This window comes from Kwoniella newhampshirensis, chromosome 13, assembly GCF_039105145.1.
Source record: "Kwoniella newhampshirensis strain CBS 13917 chromosome 13, whole genome shotgun sequence".
Taxonomy (NCBI): Eukaryota; Fungi; Basidiomycota; class Tremellomycetes; order Tremellales; family Cryptococcaceae; genus Kwoniella; species Kwoniella newhampshirensis.
This window is the reverse complement of record NC_089966.1, coordinates 406,347-430,055: the sequence shown is the minus strand read 5'-3', so window position 1 is coordinate 430,055 and position 23,709 is coordinate 406,347. Positions and strand designations below refer to the sequence as shown.

The following is a 23,709-nucleotide window of genomic DNA, read 5'->3' as shown; positions in this document are numbered from 1 at the left end:
CAACGGTACCAATTCTATCCCCAAGACTATGCGAGCTGCTGTGATCTACGAATAGGGTGGACCGGAAGTGCTCAGAGTCGAAGAGAGGGAGGTGCCGCTTCTGAAAGAAGGGGGGGGTGTTGATACGGGTTGAATAGGAGTGAGATGTTTACGAGACAAGGTGGGTGCGGAAGGATTCGGCTTGGGACCCGGTGTATCATATTGCTTTTACTCCTATCCGATGATCGGCGCGTAGCCTTCCCTCCTGCCAGATATCCCCTTGCTTGGATTGTGGTGGGGAGAAAGTGGAAGTTGGACGAGATTGCAAAGGCTCATGAGGTCATGGAGAAAGGTGGAGCGGGTGGGAAGATGGTAGTTGTCATGTGAGCGAGTGGTCGTAATCATTGAGAAAATGTGAGTGGTAACAGTAACATAAACTCAGTGGATAAATCTAGGCGATGAGCGCCATTCACGACGATACCGCCTGCGATATTGAAGATAATGATGCCATTACAACGGTGAGGGTCTACTTATAGTTTTGATAGGTCTTTGAGACGGCAACGAAACCGGATCCGATGACCATGGCTACGATCAAGCCAGCACCGTCAGCACTCAAACGGGTCGGAGCGGGACGAGAAGTGACTTACTGATGAGCCCCAAATAAGAAGTGAAGTATGTTGGACCGATCTGTAGTTCAGAGTGCGTTGTTAGTCGAGTGCGATACCTAGGTCTCAAACACGACAGCTTCAGTGGGAGGGGAGAGAACTCACTCGTCGTTTGGGGTCGCCAGTAGCGTAGCCAATCTATTCACATTGCTCGTCAGTCCCGCATGCTCTCACGGCTGACGCTACCAGACATTTTCGACACTCACGGTGTAGATAAAACGGCCCAAGATCCACACGGACATGGAAACAGAGGCGATCTTGGGGTAAAAGATACCTAGTTGACCGAGTTTGAGAGTGAGCACATCGAGCATACTTGACTAAACGGTGACAGACAAGCATATACTCACTGAGGAAGGCAAAGAGAGCGAGGACGTAGGGGATGTTCTCGAGCGTGTTGTAATGAGCACGTTGAGCACAGTTGAACTTCTGTCTCAACCCAGGGTGTCAGCTCATCATTCTGACGCGAGTCCCTGACTGTACAAGTAGCTACTCGCCATCTTCTTGAAGTCTTTGGCCGCGTCGGCTTCGGTAGCGTATGCAGCGGGATAGGCCACACCAGCTTCTTTACGAAGTCTCATGACGAGGGTCTGCTGGTAGGCCTGTCAAGATGGCGTTACGCGTCAGCGACCGAGGGTGGAGGAGGCTTGTGTGGACTCACGTTGAGCAAGAAGGCGCCGACGACGGGCAGTCCGACGATGGGGAAAGAGGGAGGGAGGGTGATTGCGGACATGATTCTATCGTGGCTCGAATCTTGTTAGATGAGATGCTGAGACGGAGAAGAAAAAGAGGAAGAACAAAGGAGAACAAGCAGTGATTGTTCTCGCTCGAAGCCACAGTAGATGATATGAGTATGTAAGCATACGTGTCGTCCAGACTGGTTCCCATCCTATTTTATACGAATTCTCTCTCTCCCCTACGGTTTGCAGATGACAGTAGTATCCGGTGGGTGAGTGATCGGCAGTCCGACATTTCAGGAGGAGACTTCACGAGTAAGGTACGGGTACGGGCTTACGCACAACGGTGACTGGCCACTTTCCCGGCGGGATAGGACGGTCAATCCCCGAGGCCAAACGGCTTGTCAAGATGCGAGAGGTTGGATCGATACATGTAGCCGCAGAACGATACCCGCACACAGACACACACAGACACACGCAGACACACACACACGCGCACACATTTGCGTGTTCATCCCAACCTATTGCGATCGACGAAATGGATGTGATTCTAATATAAGGAAGGATCAGTGTCAGAAGTCCTAGGCTGTATGCTTTGTGCGCAACGATAGGAAACCCTCGTCTGCTACAAAGAGCCCTGAAACAGCGGTCGTCGTTCGTGCAACGCTGCTTATTTCGCTTTTGACCCGGAGCACTTGTTTCCTTGACGATTGGTCATCAAGTTCCGTCAGTCTGATGCGCACATGAGGACAAGGACGCTGCATGGTAGATGACACCTGCTCCGTATAAGTTACTTGTCCACACAGGGACGCAATCAACACGTATGGACGGAATCAGATCCACGTGGGATCTGCCCCGGTCGAACGGTGCCCCGTCCTTTGGGCTGAGGTTGATTTCGCGTCATTCCATTGAAGCCATTCATTGACTTGATCCGTCCTCTGTTTTGTGTTGGCATCCTGTTGAACCTGTCGGAAACACGCATCCTTGTCGGTCTGAGAGAGGTGGGACGTCCAACTCAGGCCTAAAGTAATGGCTCTACGACTGCGACAAGCCATAGCTGGGCGGCCGAACGTCAAGACAAAACAGAGTGTCGGAGTCTTGGCCGTAGACGGACGTGGATTCATCGTGAGTCTTCATTCATCTATGGCCATAACGTTCAGCTGACGAGGCTCCTAGGTTTACCCTTCGTCGTCAAACGTCATCCTTCTTACTCCTGAGCTGCAACTTTCGGAGACTTTGCAATTTTGGTCCGCACTTCCGCACAGAGCTACGTCCTCTACACCTGGGAATGTTCAAGGCGTATCATGTAGTTCCTCTGAAAGTCTCGTGAGTCCGCCTGTCTTTGCTCCGCATGTTGGAGGCCTGCTACTCATGCGAAAGTTCTGCTTGAAGATCATCGCTTGGAGCGATGTTCACGTCGTTTTGTGGCAATATCTCCCGTCAAGATCCCGCGGAAACTGGAATGTGCATTCGACAGTAGTCGCTTCCTCTCCGATCACGTGTTTGGACTTCCTAGCGGGTGCGTGGTAGTTCCCGAACGACTCCTCGATCATGTCCAGCTGAAGAGTCTTCACAGGAACCTTGGTCCTGGGTACCCAGCAGGGCATCGAGTACTGGCGTATGGACCCAAAAGCGGAGGTGGTGGTATGGGACAGGTTGTGGGAAAGATCTTACCCACCGCCGACTTCCATACACATCTCCCCCGCCACTGGACATCTCGCTTGGATTGGAGAGGTGGGTGGTTACTTCAGGATGACGATTTACACATGCTCATTATGGTTTTCCTTACTGTAGGAGCAGCAAAAATCGGCATATATCATCATTGTAGACCGCAAGGGTCAAGCAACCGGAAGGGCACAGGAGATCAGAAACCCACGAGAGATCGCTTGGATCGGCTGGCGTCAAGCCAAACCTGGAAGGTGAGTAAGAACGCTCTTAACGACATCGAGCTCACGTTGACCGGTGGTTGCAGTGGCGATGCTCATCTGTACACCATCACGACAAATTCCGTTCTGCGCCTGTACTCACCTGTACTCGACGACCCAGCATGGTTCCAGTTGCATCTGACACTAGATCACTCGGCATTCGCTTCTCAGGCTAGTGCCACCCCGAAATCCAAAGGAGAGCATCCAGAGTCGAACCCATTTGGAGTGATGTGGGTATGGAACACTGACGTACTGAGATCGGCACTGGGAGTGGAATTGGAGGGGATCAAGATGGGAAGGATCGATATCTCAGCGGAAGGAAGGCAAAAGCTCGATTCTTTAGAGGCGGAAGAGAGTGACATCGTTGCCTGGGTTGGACCCGATGGCATCGTCGTTCTTCGATCGATCATGGTAAGCCTTTGACATACAGGCGTGATACCAATTGACGTCCGCCAGAACATTGAACGGAAACCACCAACATTGTTGAAATCGCTGTATCTTGGCCGAACTTCATGTCCATCTTCCGTTCCGCCCGATCTCTGGACCTCTCGAGCTCAACTTCTGCTCATTCCCGAGACCACCCTCTCTGTTGTCCTTCCGCCTACCGATCGACATCCCTATATTGGGTCCCTTCAAACATCCTTGACGAATATCATATGCTCGGAGCCCCAGGGGTTCTCTACAGCCTTGCCCGATACTTCGGCAGAAGAGACCACACTCGTACAATTGGAACATGCTGTGGAGCGTCTGGTGCGTACTCCGAACGGAAGAGGCTTGCTCGCCATCGGAGAAGGAGGAGAGATTGCAATGTGGTACAAACAACAGCTCGGTGTTCGGCCCAATGATTGGGATCATGGGCCGAAGGCGCTTGTCGGGAAAGGGCACTGGAGGGACAAATCAACACCTTCGCAAGCAGCGGTCTTCGCAAAAGGACGGGCGATTGTCTTTTACACCAAACCCGAGGATGGATCCGGGAGCATCACACTACAACATCTTGACGCTGGTGCGACCACACCGCAAGAACCCTTGACTTTGCCGCACTTTACGCCGACCGAAGACGATGAGGTTGAGATGCTATTGGCGGTGTCTGATATCGATGATGGTTTCAGCGGGAAAGGAAGGAGAACGCAACGAGCAATAGTTATGGCTGCCACGCGAGGTGGAGAAGCTTGGGTATGGCGGGTTGTTTCCCGTATCACGCCATCCAACTCGGAGATTGATGGAAGGCCGGACGTCTTCCTTCTGTCACATTATCGACTACCGCTGGACTCTGGCCATCAGAATGAAACGCCCAGGATGATACTGCCGGTGGATCCAATGGGCTGGCATCAGTCGACTATTGATTGGACGACCGATACTCCACTTCAGGACATGATACTCACTGTGTCGAATGACGGAGATCTAGAGTTCTGGACGCCGAAGATCGGTCAGCACCTTGCGAGTGCAACAGAAGAGTTAAAAGGTCTCGATCTGAAACATGGTGACATGGCGTGCGAAATGAATGGCCATGCACATCAGCACAGGCCAGTGGATGAGCCGTGGACGAGGACAGGTGTCGTAAGAACGGAAAGGAGAAACTTGATCAACGCAAGGTGCAGCTCTAGGAAGAAAACTGTGCTCAGTGAGTGTATCCGCCGACAGCTGGGCGCGCCGCTGATCAGATGCAGTCTGTGAGCTACCGGATGGCCGACATGAAATGACAATCTGGGACTCCAATGTCAGCGAATTCTCAACGGGACTGGAGCTCACCCACATCTTCGCGTAGGTTTCGACTCAAAACTCGTAGAATGACAATACACTAACCATCACATTGCCCTTTAAGACCTGGCGAGACAATCCTCGACCTTGACTGGACAACCACCTCCGATTTACAGTCTGTCCTCGCGATAGGTTTTGCACACAGAGTGCTTCTGATCTGCGAGCAACGAATGTCATACGTGGAAACGACCCCGAGATGGGCTCCTTTATTAACGATCGACATGCAGCGATATACTTCGGTCCCAATCAGTGATTCGATCTGGCTTGCTGGTGGATCGTTGGCAGTCGGAGCAGGAAATCAGATCTACCTCTTCAGCAGATTCTTAGGCCGAGACACCCCCACACCTTCACCTTCCGCCTCGGCGAGGAGCGTACGAGTTGATGAAGAAGAACCGGAAGACATCTTCCAGCTGATCGCTCACCAAAACGGACCACTCGTGGACTATCACCCCATTCTGTTGGCGCAGTGTCTGTTATGGGGTAAGTCACATGAGCATCTCCACAGAGAAAGTCTGACGTTCGGTCTTTGCAGATAAAGGCGCTCTTGTGAAAAGTATCTTACTTCAACTGGTCAAGGCTTTGCGAAACTGTGAAGAGGCAGGCAAGAAACGATTGGTGTTCAACCGCCTGGATCCTTCGGAATTCTACTCAACCCGGAAGACCATTAAGGCCGCCAAATCGGTATGTGGAGTTGTTGCGCAATTGGCACGATTGTTGATCACAACGCTCAGTCTGACAGAAAGTATGATGGACTCTTCGACACTGTCCAACCCGAAATCGAGTGAGCAGGCATGCTTCACGGACGAACATATACTAATAAGCATGCCGCTCCAGGGACGACGATGATGAATTTACTGCTCGTGTAGTAGCCGACTTGATAGAGCGGCTTCATGGAAATGTTAGGATACCCTTGTCTCAAGCTGAAAAGTCGTTTCTTGTCTCTGTGGCCCAAGCAACTCACGAAGTGAGTTGGGGCTTGTTGGTCTACATCGACGTGACGCTGACCAATCATCTACTAGGCCGAACAGCAACGACGAGCCCTTGACTTTAGCGGATTGCGCTACCTCATCTCGCTGCGGATGTATGTGAACTGGGACAGGATACGAGGCGCAAACGACACTCTCGCGCCTGACACAGGAGGCGATTACGAAGCTCGTCCGAACGGCACCGGCGCAGAGAAGCGAGGACGATCCCATTTCTCCTTCCGAAACATCGTCTGGGCCACCCATAGCGAGAGTCAGGAACTCCTGCTTGCTGCTTCAACGGAGAGCTGCAGGAATGGCAAGATGCTGTGGGACGAGGCAAAGAGACTGGGAATATTCTTATGGCTGAAATCAGCAGAAAGCGTTGTGAGTCATCGAATGGCCTCTTCGGTGCTTTTGGCATGGCATGGATGGTTTCATTTGAGACGACACTGACCAATCGGCCGCGGTCTGATAGAAGGCTCAAATCGAAATCATCGCCCGTAACCGCTTCATGGTCGACGAGGATCGTGACCCGACTTCATGCTCGCTTATCTTTTTCGCGCTCGGCAAGAAGAAAGTAGTCCATGGTCTATGGCGCCAGGCTCCTGGTCACAAAGAGCAACAATTAATGTTAAAATTCCTTGCAAATGATTTCGAGCTGGATCGCTGGAAAACAGCCGCGATGAAGAACGCTTATGCACTGTTGTCTAAGCAACGATATGGTGAGCATGTTGATCATTCGACCAAGCATGACGATGCTGATGGAGGCTATGGTTGCGCCCAACAGAGTACGCCGCGGCGTTCTTCATGCTTGCAGGCAGACCTAAAGACGCTATCACAGTCTGTTTAAGACAATTAGACGATTGGCAGCTTGGGCTAGCACTCGCAAGGGTCGTGGAAGGAGGCACAGAGGGTCCGATCGTCAAATGGATCTTGAACGATACTGTTCTACCGATGGCTTTCAAGGGTGGACACAGATGGTTGGCGACGTGGGCTTTCTGGACATTAGGAAGAAGAGATTTAGCAGTCAGGGTTCTCATTGTACGTACTCAGTCACAAAGGACACTTGTCATTGTCTGGAAGCTGGTTGACGGGGAACGGGGACCGTTATAGTCGCCTATCAACGACGTGGCGGAAGCGTTTTTGCCTGACACCCCACTGGAAGTGGGCAACCCGGAGAACGATGACCCTAGCCTGCTGCTGATGTTCCAGCACCTGAAGTCGAAATCGCTTCAGACAGCAAAGGGAACAAGTGAGGTATCAACCAAATTAGAGTTTGATTTCGTGTTACATAACGCTAGAGTGTTCTTCAGAATGGGTGGGTGATCACAATCTGCCAAGGAACACCCATACTCTCTCGGTGAACGCAATGTTGGTAACGCTTACGTTGACCTCAACCGCAGGCTGTCATAATCTCGCCCTAGATCTCATACGCTCGTGGTCTTTCGAGCGACCTTTCTTCCCTCCCCAAAAATTGAAGTCTCGCAAGGTTGCTACGCCTATCTCGACTCCGACACCGGTGCCCCTGGATGGCGCAGTCCCGACTCGGCCATCCCTTGCTGGCAGCCTGTCACAATCGTATACCGGTCATCGCAGACGTCAAAGCTTTATGCTTACCAGTGGCCGACGCGAATCACTCATCATGGACATGGACGTGCTGGCAGAGAGTGGAGCGTCGTCGAGGGTACCGACTCCGCCCAATGAAGAGGAACAACCGATCAATGGCGATAAGCACGAAGAAGCGTTGAGAGAAACCGAAGAAGTGAACGAAGATGGAACGGATAAAGGCTCTGCACCTGTGGAAGATAAGCAGGAGAAAGCAAGACCGGCGACACCACCGAAGAAGATTGGAAATCTGATGAAAGAGCTGAAACAGGATGTTCAACAGGGAGCGATGGAGTTTAATATGGACAATTTCTTTTAGCCAGCGGTTAGCGGTTGCAGGAAGGCGTGTGGCGTCCGGGAAGGTATTGAGGTGAGAAGGTCGTCAAGTGTTGTTCTTGTTCAGATCATAGCATATGCACAAATCCCGGATCCCTGTCATGCATATCTGACATCTTGTCAGTAGAGCGAAGCCAAGCCGTCTCATGCTCGTGGATGATGACCTAGATGCAATAGCGTTGAACCGGGTGCAGTATAATTGTGTGTATCTTTAGATTGCGTGTTTTACCCTGAATAGATGCGAAACGTGATTGATCCGAAGCAAGCTATTTGGCTGGCTCGCTATTATCGTCTTCGAACAACCTCAATGAAAGTTCACAGCAGCTACGATCTTGATAGCGGTCATTTGTCGATGCTAATCCGTGCTCGCGATGATGGATCCGATCAGAGAAGAAGAGGTCTTCAATCGACCGTCATCTCTCGAAATACAGTACGTCGATCATCCATATCCTCGCCCTCCTCGCGACACCTTGCATTCTGGGCGAGATATATACGCCTGAACTAACTCCCAGGACCCCCCGGCATCAGTCGAACGATTTCACGGAACATTGTGTGACAGTCTGCTGATCTGACTCTCTTGAATCGTGCAGGTCGAGATGGAGAGAACTGTTTGCCGACCCGTTGATTTCGATCAGTAGACTCAAGTCTGATGCGTTGTCGAAAGGAGGATTGGGGGAGGTCGGTGTGGATGGTGGAATCATTCTGAGATCAGTCTATTGGCGTGTGCGTGTCTCTATCTGACTTCCGCTTCGGTCCTTCGCCTCCTTCTCCTGGTCACGGACCAGTGAATTATGGAGATATACATATCATATCTCCAGTCTAATCTTTATAGACCCCTCAAGATTTTGACTCGGTCGTCCATTTGCTCTGACCCTACCCCGGAGAAACGCTGTTGGACGTCTACCTGACCCACAACATCCTCTACTGTACAGTTCTACCATTCCTTGCTCCCTCCTCCGACCTCACTCGACCTCTTCCCACCTGCCCTACAAACCCTTCGAGAGGGATACAACGCTCTTCGACGTCGATACCTCATTGCGCCCGACGGTAGATGGGCCTCCGATTGTTCAGGCTACGACGATCATCTCTTCTTATCATCCAGTGCACCTGGACCCAGCACCTCAACTCCTTCCTCATCAACGTCACCTCACCCGCCCCATCTTCCTTCTTCATCTACCGGAAGAGGTGCAGGGGGAGAAGGATGGGATCCTCTATCACTTTCCCAATCATCTCCTTGGAACACATGGTTCGCCCATCTCGACCTCAGGTCCACTATTGCCCAAGACGTACAACGCACCTTCCCCGATATCCCTTATTTCCAACTAGAACGCGTGAAAAGATGTTTGACCACGTCATTGTTCCTCTTCGCGGTCCTGAATCCCGATGTCGGATATCGACAGGGGATGCACGAGCTGCTGGCTTGTTGTTTCTTGACTGTCGATAGAGACTCGATAGATCTCGAACATGAAAGCGGAGTAGCAGGGATGGGCAATGGCAGGGATGGAGGAGTGATGGAGGAAGCGATGAGAGTGACGCTGGATAGGAAGTTTGTGGAACATGATGCGTTTGAATTGTTTGCGGCGATCATGAAAGGTGGTAAGGCGTTTTACGAATGGAGAGCTGAGGAAGTACCCGTGGTAAGTTATCTGCTTCTCCACACTGTCATTCGGGACATTTTGTGACTGGGAATAACTACGAGGGCATCAGTACTGATACTCTTGGGCTTGTCGGGCAGCGAACGAGAACACCATCCGCTCCTCAAGCTCCCATCATCGTTCGATGTAATAACCTTCATACGTCACTCATAAGACGGATAGATCCTCAACTATGGGAGAGATTAGAAACAGAAGGTGTCGAAGCGCAGATCTGGGCTATGTGGGTGCAAGAATGCAAATCCTTAATGCAAATCAAGGCATTCGGAGAGAGGGCCACGCTGATTATGACTGCTCTGATTCGCTGAGCAGCCGGTGGATCCGACTGATCTTCACCAGAGAACTGCCTTTTCATCTTGCCCTGCGGATATGGGACGGGGTCTTTGCGGAGGACCCGGGATTACAGATACTGGATTTCATCTGTGTTGCCATGCTCTTGCTCATCCGGAATGAATGTGAGTGGCTTCTCCGTGTACCAAGAACAGAGCAACGCCTGTGTCGTTGTTCAGTCACTCATGATCTTTTCTGATTTGAGCAGTGATCGAAGCGGATTACCCCACTCTTCTCACAAATCTCCTCCATTATCCCGCCCCATCAACCACATACCCCTTCGAGCCATTCCTCATCCTCTCCCAAGCTCTATTTCTGCGCAACAACATCTCTCCCGCCGCGGGTGTAGAGGTGGTCTTGCAAAACCAAGACTTACTAGGTGTCCGAGCTTCGCCGCCTGAACGCGAGAAGGATGAAATCCATCAATTGCGAGGATCGGCACGAAGGAGAGGAATGAACAGAGGCAGTATGGGCGCAAGAGGTGGACCAAGGGGAGGGAAGCCTGGTGTTGGTGGGCTTGCTCAGGGTTTGTTTGAGAGAGCTCAAGCTGCGGGACTCGACAAGGCTTTCATGTCGACAGTGGCGGACTTGAGAGTGAGCATCTACGCAAAAAGAGACGTGGAACCGAGACCGTAAGCTGACACTCATTGACCATTTCAGAAAAACCTGCCTGATTCAGCGACAGCGTATTCATACCTCCCCAATCTCCCTTTTTCCCCTATCACTTCTCCTTCAGCGAGAGACGCAGCTGCACCGTTCTCGTCCATACCAAACTCAATATCCGCTGTCCCATCTCGATCTTTCCTGACCTCCCCCAACGAGACAGTCGTTGTTCATCCAGGTATGCAGAGTCGAAACTCTGTCGACAGTCATTCGTCGCAGAAGACGGTGAAAGATGCTGAGAGAGAGATGGCAGAGCTAAGGCTTGCCATGCTCGGAATGGGCAAAGCTATGAGCGAATGGCTCACTACCCTACAGTCACCTGACTCGAAGGAGAACAACGTAAGCTCGGGCGGCGATAAAGATGCTGCGTGGGGAGGATTAACGAAAATCCGAGACACGCTACTGGATGCTGCAGGCAGCGAGGTTGACGATATAGTAAGAGAATGGGGATGGCATGACGGTCTAGAAGCACCGAGAAGTAGAGCGACAACCCCGGCACCGGACAATTTTGCACCAGATCCGGATCTGGGAAAGTCAAGCGAGGCCTCCGCGTCGCAGATCGATCAGAAAGAGTCCAGCATTCACCCTGTGCCCATGCCCACGCTAAAGGAGACCATGGACTTCGAGGACGTGACACCTACACTTCCTACTGTATCTGTTCTACCTATCACATCACACCCTTCTACAACCGCCCATACTTCCAAATCGGTGTCTAGTCCAAACGTCCCACCCAAGGAAGTCGCAGCACCCAAGCCAGCTCTCTATCTATCGTCAAGAGGTGCAAGTCCAGCACCGGGCTTGCCACGGGTGCCGGTGACCGCTCCACTTGGATCAGGCTTTTTGAGGTACGAGCCTCAGGAGGAGCGGAGTAGAACGACGACAGTGGGTATGGGCTTTGGTTCCGAATACGAATACGGCAATAATCTGGATAATGAGGGTACACAAGTCGACAACGGAGATCCCCTTGCAGGACTAGGGGTATCGGTGAGGAAGCCCGCTGGTACGGGCTCGGCCTCGGCAAGAAGTAATGGATCGAGCGGGGTTGATCCTCTGCTAGGGGTAGGGGTGAGATGAGTCAGTGTGATAGAGGCCGATGTGGCGGTGTATATCTGTGTAGCATTGTCTGTAGAGATCTTCTGCATACTGGCATTTTCTGTGACTCGTTCGCTGTCACGGCTGGTGGACCGAAGGCCAGCAGCGCGGTCTTGCCGCTAGGTTGTCACCGAGGCGTACACCTACCCATCCATGGCCCTTATTGAGATATGCTCCAGGTATCATATGCCGTCTTTGTCGTGCGGCGAAGGGTGACTCACCTTGTGTCAGCGTCATAGAATCGGGCAGTAGATGATGGTGACCGATGGAACAGACCCGAAAGCGTGAGATAAGGGATTTTACGTAATATTCCGGAGGATTCTAGCGGATTCCAGATGCCACGTTAATCTTCCAACGCTTTCGAATCCTTTCTTTTGAATCTTTTTGTTTGGTTTGAATGACTCATGTCGGTTGGTGGGGAACGACGAACACGCGGCCTCGAGGGGATGGGATGAGCAATCGTTTGACAGTTGGATGTGCTGAATCAAAGGTATAAAGGAGCTGACTTTTGGGATTACTGATTGTTGTTCTTCTTTCACTCATCCAAGTAAATCATCCTCACTTTTAGCAACGAAGATATTTGCCACTCACTCATCTCGCAAACAAGCAAGCAATAACACCACCAACAACAACATTATACCTCACACAATGTCATTCTACTCGAACTACCCATACATCTTCAACCCCACCTCAGTCTCGCAGCGTCGAGCATCCCCGCCTCCTCCTTTCATCGCTCCCTACATCAACAACATGTTTGCCACCCACACTCACGCTCCCGCCCCTGGACATCGTCACCCTTTCACCGAGTATGCGGCATACCCGAGTCACCCTGCTGTGACTCCCGCCACCACTCTCGAGGACGAGGAACGGGCCGTCTTGGCTCATCTTCAGGCGATCCAACGACGACGACAAGAGATCGAAGCTGCCGCAGCTCAAGAGGCGATTCTTCGAGCTCGAGCTCAAGCCGAACGAGAAGCTGCGATCCGAGCAGAACTCGCTCGACTCGAATATGAGCAACGACGAAAGGCTGAAGAGGAACGTAGGAAGAGGGAGTATCTCGAGGAAGTCGAGAGGAGGAAGAGGGAATACATCGAGGAAGTCGAGAGGAGACGACGAGCTTCTCTCGAAGTTGTCCGAGCCAAGCAGGAAGCTATCAGGCAGAAGCAGCAAGCTTGTGCAGCCAAGTGTCAGAGAAGGTTAGTCGATCAACCTTCTTGTTGTTGCGTCCACGCTGACACTACTTGCGACGATAGGGTCGCACAAGCTGCTACTAATGCTGCCGCCAATGTTGCGAACCGAGCTCGATTTGCCGCTGCTGCAGCAAGACAGCAGACCAGCGATACCGACTTCGAAGGTATCAACAACATCCTCGGGCAACTTTTCGGTATCAACCTTGTCCCCGAATCTGAGTCTCAGCCTGAGGCTCAGTCAAACACTCAGTCCGCCGCCGAGCCAGCTCCTGTTGCCGCACCAACCACAACCCACACGCATCAGCAAGAGCAACAGCCCAACGAGACCAAACAGGATACCACCCAATCTCGACCCGCTTTCCCTGAGGATATCAACAGCCTTCTCTCCCATTTCCTTGGCTTGAGAGTTGACCCAATCTCCGAGTCGTCGACCGCTTCTTCCTCTGCTTCTACCGAACGATCCAAATCCGACACTGTTCCTGAGGGCTTGAACCAGTTCCTCTCTCAGTTTGGCCTTGTCTTCGAACCCGAGAAGACCGAGAAAGCACCAGCTACCGAAAAAACTGCTGAATCCTCCGAGTCTACTTCCGATTCCTCTTCTGCTCCTGCTCCAGTCGCGACTCCTGCTCCCGCTGCTGAGAAGCCTGTCACTGCAGCTCCAACTCCTGCGCAGACCACCAATACCAACAACTCGACTGAGAACAAGGAAGTTCCGCCTTTTACTTCTCTCCTCGAGCAGTTTACCGACATCAACCCTTTCGTCCGCGACATCCTTGGTAATCTCGAACATGCATTCATCGAGGAGAAGAGGCGAAAGCAAAGGTGTGAAGGCAAGTGCGAAGGTGAAGCTTGCGCACAGCAATGTGCCGGTGCTTGCGCAAACCAGTGTGCAAGGAAAAACAAGGGCAAGGGTGTCGCTGAGGGCGAGAGGAACAACATCCCCAAAGCGACTCCCACCTCTACTGCTGCACCTCAGGTGAATGCCCCCGCACCCGCTACCACTGCTACGACTACCGAGTCTACTCCAGAAGCCGACACGCCCGGCTCGACTGCTTCGCTTTCCACTCTCGACTCCATCGAGCATCAATTGACCGACCTTCGCTCTCAATTTGTTTTTCCACAAAATTTGACTTTCGCTCACACCACGCCCGGCTCCACTCCCCCTCCTCTTCTTTTCAACCGAATCAACTCACCCTATCACGCTCAGACCAATGCGCTCCTTCAGCTCCTCCTTCAAGCTGACGGAGTGACTTCGGGTGGTGACAAGGAAGTCCGAAAGAGGAGAAGAGAAGTCGTCCGACAGGTTGAGCAGGAGATCGAGAACCTTGAGAAACGACGAGACGGTATGTGGGAGGAAGTGAAGGAGAGGAGGGAGAGGGGCGAAGAGAGTGAGCCCGAGGATGATGGAAGGTCTTGGAGTGACAGCTCAAGAGCGTCTTCCGTTGTCGATCACGAAGAGAAGCAAGACGAAATCGAACACGTCGAAGAAGTCAATCACAACACTGACTCGACCGAAGAGTCCAAGTCTTATGCCGATGTTGCCAAGTCTCGCGAGGAAGTCACACCCACTCCTGTCGATGACAACAAAGTCGAGGTCGAGACCGAGTCCAATCCTGCGATTGAAGAGCAAAAGGAACAAACCGAGTCAGAAGGGTACCAAGTGGAGGAGCCTGAACAACAAGCAACCGAAAAGGCGGCTACCGAAGTCCAGTCAGTCGACCATTCTGCGAAAGTCGAAGATGCAGGTGAGGAGAGTAAGGATGCAAAGGAAGATGGGTACGAGATGATCTGATCTGATCTTCTCTCTCTGTTTCTCGTTGTCAATTCCCGTTTGTACATGATTCATCCAAGAAAGCGTTAGCATTGTAGATAGCTTTGAGAACACATAATAGCAAACATACAAAATCAATGTAGTGTAGCGTACGTAGTGTGACTTGAGATATGAATGATTACCATAGGATCAACCATTGCAATCAACGTCCAGAGTCCAAGTCCAGTGCACATGAGCCGTTTGACTGATCGACCAATCGTTTCCAAAAGGATCATCGGCCAGAACCCGCAGACATTACTTTGCTTCGTTCGAGATTTCATTTGCGTCACTCGACTGACGACGAGCCTCTGCACGACCAAACTGATGACAATGATGCAATCCGCTTGATAACCCAATCTAAGTAGTAGATCTCTCCTCATTCAACTCGTACTCAAACTGTTCTCTGCCACCACCTCTTCTATTATCATTGCTCCCCGTGACCCCTCTCCAGGTCTCCAGACCCACATTCCAAACTCTATTCATCCCACTCCTGGCCCATGTCAGCCCTTCTTCCAGGGCGATTTCCAATCCTTGCGAACCCTGTTCTTCCTCAACTGCCGTCCAAGAAGTTTCCCATCCATTCGAATCGACTCGTGCGTGTCCTCCTCCTCCTGCTCCTCCTGAGCCAGCTCCACCAGTGGACAGATGCGAGGAGGAGAGTGGTGCAGAGTGAGAAGGGGCTGAAGTTGATCTTGCATGTCTATGTTGTTCCGATACTTCGTGTCGAAGTACATCTTTGATAGTGACCAAGCCCACCAATTGACCTTGGTTGGAAACGAGGATGACCCGAGGACTGAGTGAAGGGCAATGCACATCAGTAGCGGAAAAGGGAAACAGCTTGTACGACCCACCCCATCCGTCTGAAGAGCTGCATTACGATTTCCAGAGGCATCTTTGGACTGACAGTCAGCGGAGTCTAAGAGATTCGAATGATCAGTTATATCTTCCAAGTCCTGCGAGCGGACAACTGCCGCTCACCTCATCCACGTATTGCCCAAAGTCGACCTCTTCGACTTCCACACCACTCTCCCTCCTCATCGAAGGAGACATCCCTCTTGATGAACTACCCTTCCTCTTCAAACCAGGAAAGACGATATCAGGTCTTTGCAAGAATCCACTTGATTCACCACCGCTCGTTGAGCCTCCGGCTTCTCCGTTGCTGAGACCCGGAAGAGGAGCAATAGCTTGGAAGGTACAGATCGCATTTGGGGCTAAACTTCGTGTCCGTCGAGCTTTTTCTGTCATTCCGCATGAATGCCAATTAGCGATCGTACACGGATTACGGATACGCAGATGTGAAAGGAACCCACCTAGAGCATATCGAAGCTCATTCTTCCGCACGAAACCGATGATTGTATGGTCCTCGTCGCTTTTCACAACAGGGAAGCCTTGGAAATTCGTACTTTGCACGATCTCCGCTTCGAAAGGCAATAGTCATGACCAGGTCAGCTAGCTGTCTTTTAACACATGTTGGAATTGATCCAAAACTCACCGATGTGTTGCAATGGTACACCAGTCGCTTCCATCATGATAATATCTTTCTTCATGACATTCGCAACTGGACCCATCGATAAGTTAGTGACTTTGTCTTTCATCCTTTTCTCGCAAGGTTGAGAGGAGCCACTTACTCGGTTCAATGAATGCGTGATCCGTTGCGTCCTCTTTGTCTTCCTTTTCCAAGAAAGGATACCCGTTGAATCGAATCATCTGGTCCGCAATACCTCCACCACCAAACTGATCGCTGACGGCCTTGGTAACAAGCAGTACAATCTGAAGAAGTTTACATCAGTACCAAATCACCAGAAACGATCGTGGTGGTATCAGCTCACCATGGTCGGCAGGATGTATGTCAACGCGCCCGTCAACTCAAACATGATGACAACGACAGTCACTGTGATCCGGGTGACCCCTCTGAAGAGACCCATCAGATTCATCAGTCACTCGGCTTCAACAAGTAGCAATGAATTACGACAGCTAACCCTAAGGCAGCAGCAGCACCAAGGAAGGCGTATGTCCCTGGTGTAATGCAAGGTGCATCCGGTGCACAAGTAGCGAACCAAGGTGCTTCAGGGTATGTCCTGGGATGGGGCCACAACGTGAGCTTCGTGCTTTATATTTGCAATCAAAGGCGGCCTTTGGATGCGGCGGTGACTCACGTATGTAACGCCTTGACCAGAATTCCTATCATACGTCCGAAAGTTGCTCCAACTGCCATTGAAGGGATGAAGATGCCCGCCGGGACTTTACAGCCATACGAAATGACGATCAAGCCAGTTCGGACAATGGTCGCCAGGAGTAGAGAGTTCACCATCCGCCACTGAGCCGACGTCCTAGGTAAAGAAGAACGATGAGCAGCTAGCCAACTCGGTTATGCAGATGTGATTTTAGCTCACTGGCACAGCCCTTCATGATCTCCTCCTCCCTCACACTCCCTGAACAGAAGGGACAAACTCTCAGTCATATCGATTCTCAAGAAACGATTGAGGTATCCCACAGCGGCGGTGATAGTGGCAAGAACAACAGCCTCAGCAACACCATGTTGACTCAGATGTTTACGACGGAAAGCAGCGACCTGCAGGTTGAATTTGATAACGAAAGCGCCATATAACCCCTGACAATGGAATGTAAGCTGCGCATTGTCTTAAGCAAGAAGGGGACACTCACGCCAAATATTCCGATGAGGACATACGCGGGTATCTCGAAGTAATGCCAATCTCGGTCGTATGCGACCTGGAACAAGACGAGCTTCCCCGTCCGGAAAGGATCCATAGACTAGAGAAGCAGGTCACTTGTCAGTTGGGAGGCAATTATATCCTTGAGGCTATTACTCACCGACAGCGTAAAAGTGGCAACCAGAGCACAAACGAAGCTTCTCCACATCGTACGATTTGAGAAAGTCTGATTCATTTCCTGATTGATTGGGGTCATCGTCAGCTAGCTACAGGTAGACATGCATATCACGTCACATACTTCTATTGAAAAGAGCACGCCACCGATAGGAGAACCGAAAGCCACAGCCACACCTGCAGCACTAGCAGCCGTGACTATCTCTCGCATCTTCACTGTATTCGGAAGGACACCGCCGTAAGCGGTGAATTTGTTATCGATGAGATGCAGGAGAGACTCACGATGGCTTCTATCATATCTTGTGAACGTCCTGGCAACGACATTGCCTATACTGCAAGCAACGTGGACGGATGGTCCTTCCTTCCCCACTGACAGACCTGAAGCGATGGCAAGGGGCTGAGTCGATTTTAAAGATCAGTACGTCCAGAACGTCTAAAGCCGAAGACTTACCAAAGTCAAGCCCTTTATGAGGAATGTCTCGACACTCAAAAACCCTTTGATAATGAAACCTCCCAGAATACATTTGATTTCTGAGATACCTGATCCAGCTGCATAGGGTGCGAAGCATCGAACGAGGTACGCGGCCGAAAACGAGAACATCGCCTATAGTCACTACGATCAGCTTGGGAATGGTCCTGACCAGACTGTACGCTATATCCAGGAGACATGACTCACCGCAAAACATATATATGCAATCCAACGGAAGGGTTCTACTCCTCCCCAGTTCCTCCATTCTGCACATCCTTCGCCTTCATCTGCGATTTCCAAACAGCAAAACTTTTGGGACAGCCACCATCCTGTCGTGCAGTACCCCATCTTGATATCCGACAGCCAAGCGGTGATGATCGAGATGAGACCGGCGCTTATCCCGATAAGAACGCCTGGCGTACTGTCAGCACTGGGCGTGACATCCTCTGTGATTTTATCGGATACCTGTGACATGAGATGAGTACTCACCGACGAGGGTGATGACCACCCAGCTTTCACCTTCCTCCAAAGCCCTACGTAGCATTCGCCAGACATAGCCGAACGCTCCGTCAATCTGATCCAATCGGGCTACGAAAGGATTTGTAGGTGATTTTGAATGCTCCGTCCGCTCATGCAGTGAGTCCTGAATCCAGTCTGCGAGCATGGTTGGTTCAGTCAGCTTTCCATGCCGGATGGCAGCTGAGACGGACCGACTGACCGACGGTGCTGAAATCTTCATACCGTCTATGGGTATCGAACATGAGTTAGCTGTCACAGCTGTTCTTCATGGTGGACTCGCCCTGACAAACCTGATGAGATCCCTTTCCTCTTCTTCGTCATGGTTCGTGTCCCCTGCAGGTAATGCATCCCCGTGCGTGGGCGATAACAATCCGCTGGCTTCTGGATTGCCTCGTTCGACAGAAGTTGGAGGATATGACATGTCGGTAAGCCTATTGTTTTGGTTTCATGCTCCAAGATCCGCCGGGAGTTGCAGCAAGCGAGTGGTATATGGGTAGAAGAATGATATGTCTTGTCCTGTTCAGGTGTCGCTGGGCTGTGATGCTTGAATGTTGGTCGAGCTGTAGAACGACGGTTGACAACATAACCTGCTGGATCTCAAGACGCGACGTCTCAATAGTGATCGACGAACACACGTGATAGCCATACGCACAAACACTTGACCCGAGAGAAAAATAATAACAGATTAACAGGGGTTTTATCCCAGACGCTCATCATCATACCGACCCCGTCCACCGCACAATTCCACATCTGACAACTGCACCTGCTCGTCCATCTATCCTGTTCTTTCAACTCTTCCTATACCTCTTTCTGCTCTTCTCCTCGTCTCTCCCCGTGACTGTTAACGTCTTTGCTCTGAACACGTCAGCTTCCTCTCTTCCGCTTATCGTCCAAAAGTCACTAGCTTCTCGGCACGCGATTTCATAAATCATGTTTTGAAACAGATTCTCAGGCAATTGGTCGTTGCTGCATTGCGACAGCGTACAAGACGTGTACAGACAGGTGACGGTTGTTACTGCTCTTGATCGTCTCTCGTCAGATTGTGTCGGATGGAGACCTGGCCTTGGACGCACCTCAGTAGATACTGGTGAGTTCTCACGTCGTATCACGTCAGCAATTTCTTTCAACTGGCTGCTTACGTTTCCCGCACAGTGCCAGTCCCACACATAGGACCTGGGTGGAATCTGAACTGCGTCAGCATCCCATACCCGCTGGACAATCGCCTGAGGATTGGCTACTGGTCCGGTCTCTGGTTTCGGAGGGGATGACAGAGGCAGAGGCTCGTCTCATGGCTTTTGGACCACAAAGCCAGAGTCAGACACAAAGCGCATCTGGAGGTGGAAGTGGGTCTGGAACAAGCACTGGATATGCCTCGCCAGGATATCCCGTTGTGCAACAAAGCCTACCTCAGCCTCAGCCTCATCTTCAAAGGCAAATCTCTAACACAGGCTATGGAGGGCCATTCAATCCTGTCAACGGAGTTTATACTGGTAAGTGAGCATGCCTCTTTTCACACTCAAATGGCGAATCGTTCTTCTTTCGTGACATTGGTGATCGGACATAAACATGGACCTGGGGGTGTCACCGCCATCAAAACCACACGCGCCAAAACACAAGCTTTGATCGCTTGTACAGATGGATGAGCTGGATGGATATTGAATGATCTTGATCGCTACGAGCAATTGTTCTATGTACATGATCTCTATCAACCTTTCCATCGTCGTAACATCGGAGAAGCTCAGGGGCTCGTTGCCTACTCACTGGCTTTGTGTCGTCGAGTGTTAAATAGACTGTCCAGCCTTCCCTCTCACCCTTCCCCCCGAGAGACGACGCTGTGTAAGTCCAAGAAACGGCGCGAGCCTAGCGGAAGAGGTGGGGAGAGGTCGCTGATTGGCTATGGGCGGAGAATGTCGTGCATCTCCGCCGATCTAGAGTCACGTGACTGCTTTCATCTGTCTCGTCTTCTGTGGCGAAGTGGGAGGGAGGGGAATCTGAAGGACGAAATGTATACCATGTCAGACGCTGATATTGTCACGACGTCTTTAGGCCATAACTATGCTCCTGCACCAGTGCAAGAACCTCCGTATGGGTTCGTGTCGCTGCAAGAAATATCGCCTCAAAGTCGAAGCTCGTCTATCTATCCCAATTCACAACAGACACCCAGCCAAACCCTACCTTTCTATGGCGTCAACCACCTAAAGTGAGCAGTCTCAGAGCAGTGGCACGCTTTTGCTGGAAACTGACTCATTGCTTTGAGCAGCGCCCAGACTCAAGCAGCAGGTACTTCGCCAATCCCTAAATCAGTCCAGCAAAATCCCCCGCAACAATTCGAGATCAATCCTGCTCCGCCGACACCGGTGATCGAGCGAGGACAGACTGCCACACCGTCCCCCCGTTCCGACTCGCCCTTTTTACTACAGCCTCCAGGGTCAGCTTCTTCCTCTACATCATTTCCTATTCAAGGCGTGGCACTAACCGTTCGAGCTGCACCGGGAACGAAACGACCCATCAGTCCGCTACCGTCAACGGCTACAAGCAAAGCCAGTTCACATTCGCTGCAATCTCATCGTAAGAGCAAGAAGAATTCGTCTTCTATCGACCCTCCTTCTACGCCTCCTATCGATGGGCAGAAGCCTGCAGTAAGTAGCACAGACAAAGGTAAAGCGAAGGCGACTGCTTCGACCGCTCTATCTGCTACACATGCGATGACTATGCCTATTCTCCGCCCTCTTCTCATTCCCGAGGCGCTCCAAGAGCCCAAACCAGTTCAGCTATTCAAGAACCTTCGTATACGAACTGTGAAGGGACAAGACGCACCTCCACTGTTTACTCCCGATCCCAGCGAGCTGGAAGAAATCGCAGTGCAACTGAGAGACCATGCCTCGAGCCGGTTTCTCAAAGCTATGGCGGATGACGATAGGTATGCGGACGTATGGCAAGCGTGGTTAAGGAAATTCGTGAAAGAGCCAGAAAAGTGGGACAGAGCTATCGCTCCGGTTCTACAGGTCAGTAACGCAATAATCTCCGTTGGTGTCGTTGTAAAGCTGATGACCGGCATCATTTAGGTTCTAGCAAGAACGGATATGCCTGTTGACTTCATCATCGAATTGAGACTAGGAAAATTGGCGAAAAAGATCGCCGATCTTGCCAAGGAGAAGAGTACGTTGGGCTATCTCCGGCCTGGGTTTGCTCGCTGACGTCGAATCTCCGCAGATCTCCCGAGTAGGCAAGCTATACAAAGCGCCTTCGCAAAGTACAACACGTACATTGTCGATGTACTTTTACCGGCAGGTCGGAAAAGCGAAAGTGCCTTGGAGGAAGAAGCTGGTACGTCTAATTTTGACGTAGGGTGCTTCAGCTAACGATGGTTTCAGAGAACAAAAAGAGGAAGATTGACGAAGTTGTCAAGGAAGAACGCAAGCCCAACATGGATAGCACCAGTAAACCTGGACCTTCGAAACTTCCCGCTGTCTCAGGGACCAGTGCTTCTCGACCGCCTATCAAATCCACTACTTCTGCAACTTCGAACGCCGTTGCTTCGAAACCGGTTACAAAACCGTCCAGTACGGACATGTCATTCTTTGGATCCGCTCCGGCTACATCTTCATCCGCGCCCAAGGCGAGAACCAATCTGCCACCTATCAAAAAGCTTGATCGTCCAGCCGTACCTACTATTATCACTCCTGCTACTTCGTCGACATCGAGTCTACTGTCTGCCACATTGAAAGCTTTGGGTAACAGAGGATTGACAGCGACATCGAACGTCACACCCGAGCCTGCGCAAGAGCCAAAGAGAGAGAAGGAAGAGGTCAACCCTCCAAGATACAATGCAAAAGGTAAAATCATCGGCAGTGTCAGATTCAGAGACCTGGTAAAAGAGGAGGAGGGCGGTGGCAATCTAGAAGAGGTGAAGATCTTCAAAGAGGAACCATGGGAGATGGAGCTGCCGTTCTGGAAAATACAGACGGAGGTGAGCTGTCTTATTGTAGTCTCCTCCTCGTCACGAACGCTAACGAGTGACGTAGGAGGATGTGCATGGCCTTAGTGCGCATCAGTTGGATCAAGCCGAGGGTGCTGTTTTGGCTGCTCAAAGAGATCATGCTGTGATTGATTGGTACGAACCGATTTGTGAGTTCGGCCTCCTCCCATCTTAATTGACTCCGAGCTCGTGTTGACCACTGACCACCCACGTTCACAGCATACTTGGAGAATACCCGGGAGTATCCACTCAATACACCCGAGGTAGAAGCTCAGACCATTCGAGAACGAGGCATCTTAGCCGTATCTTATCCTCCAGGTATTACTATTCCAGACCCCTCCGAGACCGATACGAGAGTCGTCGAATCTTCTCAGAACGGTACACGCTATTTCCCTCTGTCGACGAGTACGGGGACTGAACAAATACGAAACCTTTTTCCAACTCGTGTTCAACCGTATGGAGTGTCTTCGTCAGATCCATCACCCACTACATCAGTCTCTCATCTACTGGAGGGCCTGAAAGGATTGACAAGCGTCATACAACCTGTTCAACCGCAGCAGCAATCTCAACAAACGTACAATTATGATCCTCAACCTCCTCCCCCGACCCAGTCATACGGTCAGGGCGGATGGGGACAATCCTCCTACGGCAACAGCAGTGGTAGTGGGATAGATGGACAAAGACCGTCTTGGGGCGGGAACGACAACTATGCAAGTGCGAGGAATTACGGAGGAGACCAAAATCCTGGTGGGAACAACTCGTTCAGACCACAAGATAGGGATAGATCAAGGCCGATCTGCAAATTCTGGTCAAGAGGAGAGTGAGTCATGACACACCTTCTGAGCTGGAACGAGAGTATATGGGATGGTATGCTGATTCTCACTTGGCTTGGTTTGATTCGTATCCACAGCTGTAAACATGGTCAAACGTGTCGGAATCGACATGTCTAACAGATATAGCATTTTCTCACATCTCCCTCTCACTTGGTTCCTTATCATATCTTCGATTTCCTCCAATCGCAGTGTCGAATCTTGCTTTGCGTCGTTTCGCGTGGACTTTGAACTCGATCGACCCATTTCAGAATCCAACTCTGTAACAACAACTCTTCTCGGCAAACTACACATTCTCAGCAAGTCAACCCCTTGACACAGACCAACACCAGAGATTCTGTCCTATTTCATTCCATCATCAAGTCGGTCACGCTGGTCTTGTTCACATAGTTATCGTGAAGGACGTTCACAATGTTTATAGC

General features: G+C 51.1%; 6 protein-coding genes across 6 annotated transcripts; 4 read left to right on the top strand and 2 right to left on the bottom strand.

Moving 5' to 3' along the window:
* Window positions 1–505: 505 nt before the first annotated feature.
* Window positions 506–1,374, bottom strand: IAR55_006129 (uncharacterized protein; the record flags this gene model as incomplete). The annotated part of the gene is made up of 7 exons (XM_066949216.1): window positions 506–564; window positions 627–666; window positions 750–782; window positions 851–918; window positions 992–1,070; window positions 1,139–1,243; window positions 1,303–1,374. The coding sequence occupies 7 exons, from the start codon at window positions 1,372–1,374 to the stop codon at window positions 506–508; spliced, it is 456 nt and encodes a 151-aa protein (XP_066800224.1).
* A 973-nt stretch (window positions 1,375–2,347) lies between these two features.
* On the top strand, window positions 2,348–7,890 carry IAR55_006128 (uncharacterized protein; the record flags this gene model as incomplete). The annotated part of the gene is made up of 17 exons (XM_066949215.1): window positions 2,348–2,443; window positions 2,495–2,644; window positions 2,711–2,837; window positions 2,895–3,052; window positions 3,113–3,237; window positions 3,291–3,654; window positions 3,700–4,864; window positions 4,911–5,004; window positions 5,066–5,481; window positions 5,534–5,682; window positions 5,733–5,782; window positions 5,836–5,965; window positions 6,021–6,350; window positions 6,442–6,688; window positions 6,754–7,007; window positions 7,080–7,284; window positions 7,370–7,890. The coding sequence occupies 17 exons, from the start codon at window positions 2,348–2,350 to the stop codon at window positions 7,888–7,890; spliced, it is 4,581 nt and encodes a 1,526-aa protein (XP_066800223.1).
* Window positions 7,891–8,278: 388 nt separating this feature from the next.
* Window positions 8,279–11,626, top strand: IAR55_006127 (uncharacterized protein; the record flags this gene model as incomplete). The annotated part of the gene is made up of 7 exons (XM_066949214.1): window positions 8,279–8,337; window positions 8,498–8,630; window positions 8,840–9,544; window positions 9,643–9,782; window positions 9,872–10,014; window positions 10,098–10,483; window positions 10,550–11,626. 7 exons carry the CDS (start codon window positions 8,279–8,281, stop codon window positions 11,624–11,626), a joined length of 2,643 nt encoding a protein of 880 aa, XP_066800222.1.
* A 666-nt stretch (window positions 11,627–12,292) lies between these two features.
* On the top strand, window positions 12,293–14,626 carry IAR55_006126 (uncharacterized protein; the record flags this gene model as incomplete). The annotated part of the gene is made up of 2 exons (XM_066949213.1): window positions 12,293–12,840; window positions 12,898–14,626. The coding sequence occupies 2 exons, from the start codon at window positions 12,293–12,295 to the stop codon at window positions 14,624–14,626; spliced, it is 2,277 nt and encodes a 758-aa protein (XP_066800221.1).
* A 375-nt stretch (window positions 14,627–15,001) lies between these two features.
* IAR55_006125 (uncharacterized protein) lies at window positions 15,002–18,899 on the bottom strand (the record flags this gene model as incomplete). The annotated part of the gene is made up of 19 exons (XM_066949212.1): window positions 15,002–15,437; window positions 15,496–15,560; window positions 15,623–15,882; window positions 15,955–16,062; window positions 16,137–16,202; window positions 16,273–16,414; window positions 16,474–16,555; window positions 16,624–16,722; window positions 16,801–16,974; window positions 17,038–17,255; window positions 17,309–17,416; window positions 17,477–17,554; window positions 17,615–17,706; window positions 17,773–17,887; window positions 17,942–18,094; window positions 18,167–18,372; window positions 18,449–18,613; window positions 18,678–18,703; window positions 18,769–18,899. 19 exons carry the CDS (start codon window positions 18,897–18,899, stop codon window positions 15,002–15,004), a joined length of 2,724 nt encoding a protein of 907 aa, XP_066800220.1.
* A 628-nt stretch (window positions 18,900–19,527) lies between these two features.
* On the top strand, window positions 19,528–23,281 carry IAR55_006124 (uncharacterized protein; the record flags this gene model as incomplete). Its single annotated transcript, XM_066949211.1, has 9 exons — window positions 19,528–19,565; window positions 19,631–19,968; window positions 20,525–20,678; window positions 20,739–21,483; window positions 21,544–21,637; window positions 21,692–21,805; window positions 21,853–22,448; window positions 22,504–22,606; window positions 22,677–23,281. The coding sequence occupies 9 exons, from the start codon at window positions 19,528–19,530 to the stop codon at window positions 23,279–23,281; spliced, it is 2,787 nt and encodes a 928-aa protein (XP_066800219.1).
* Window positions 23,282–23,709: the final 428 nt, after the last annotated feature.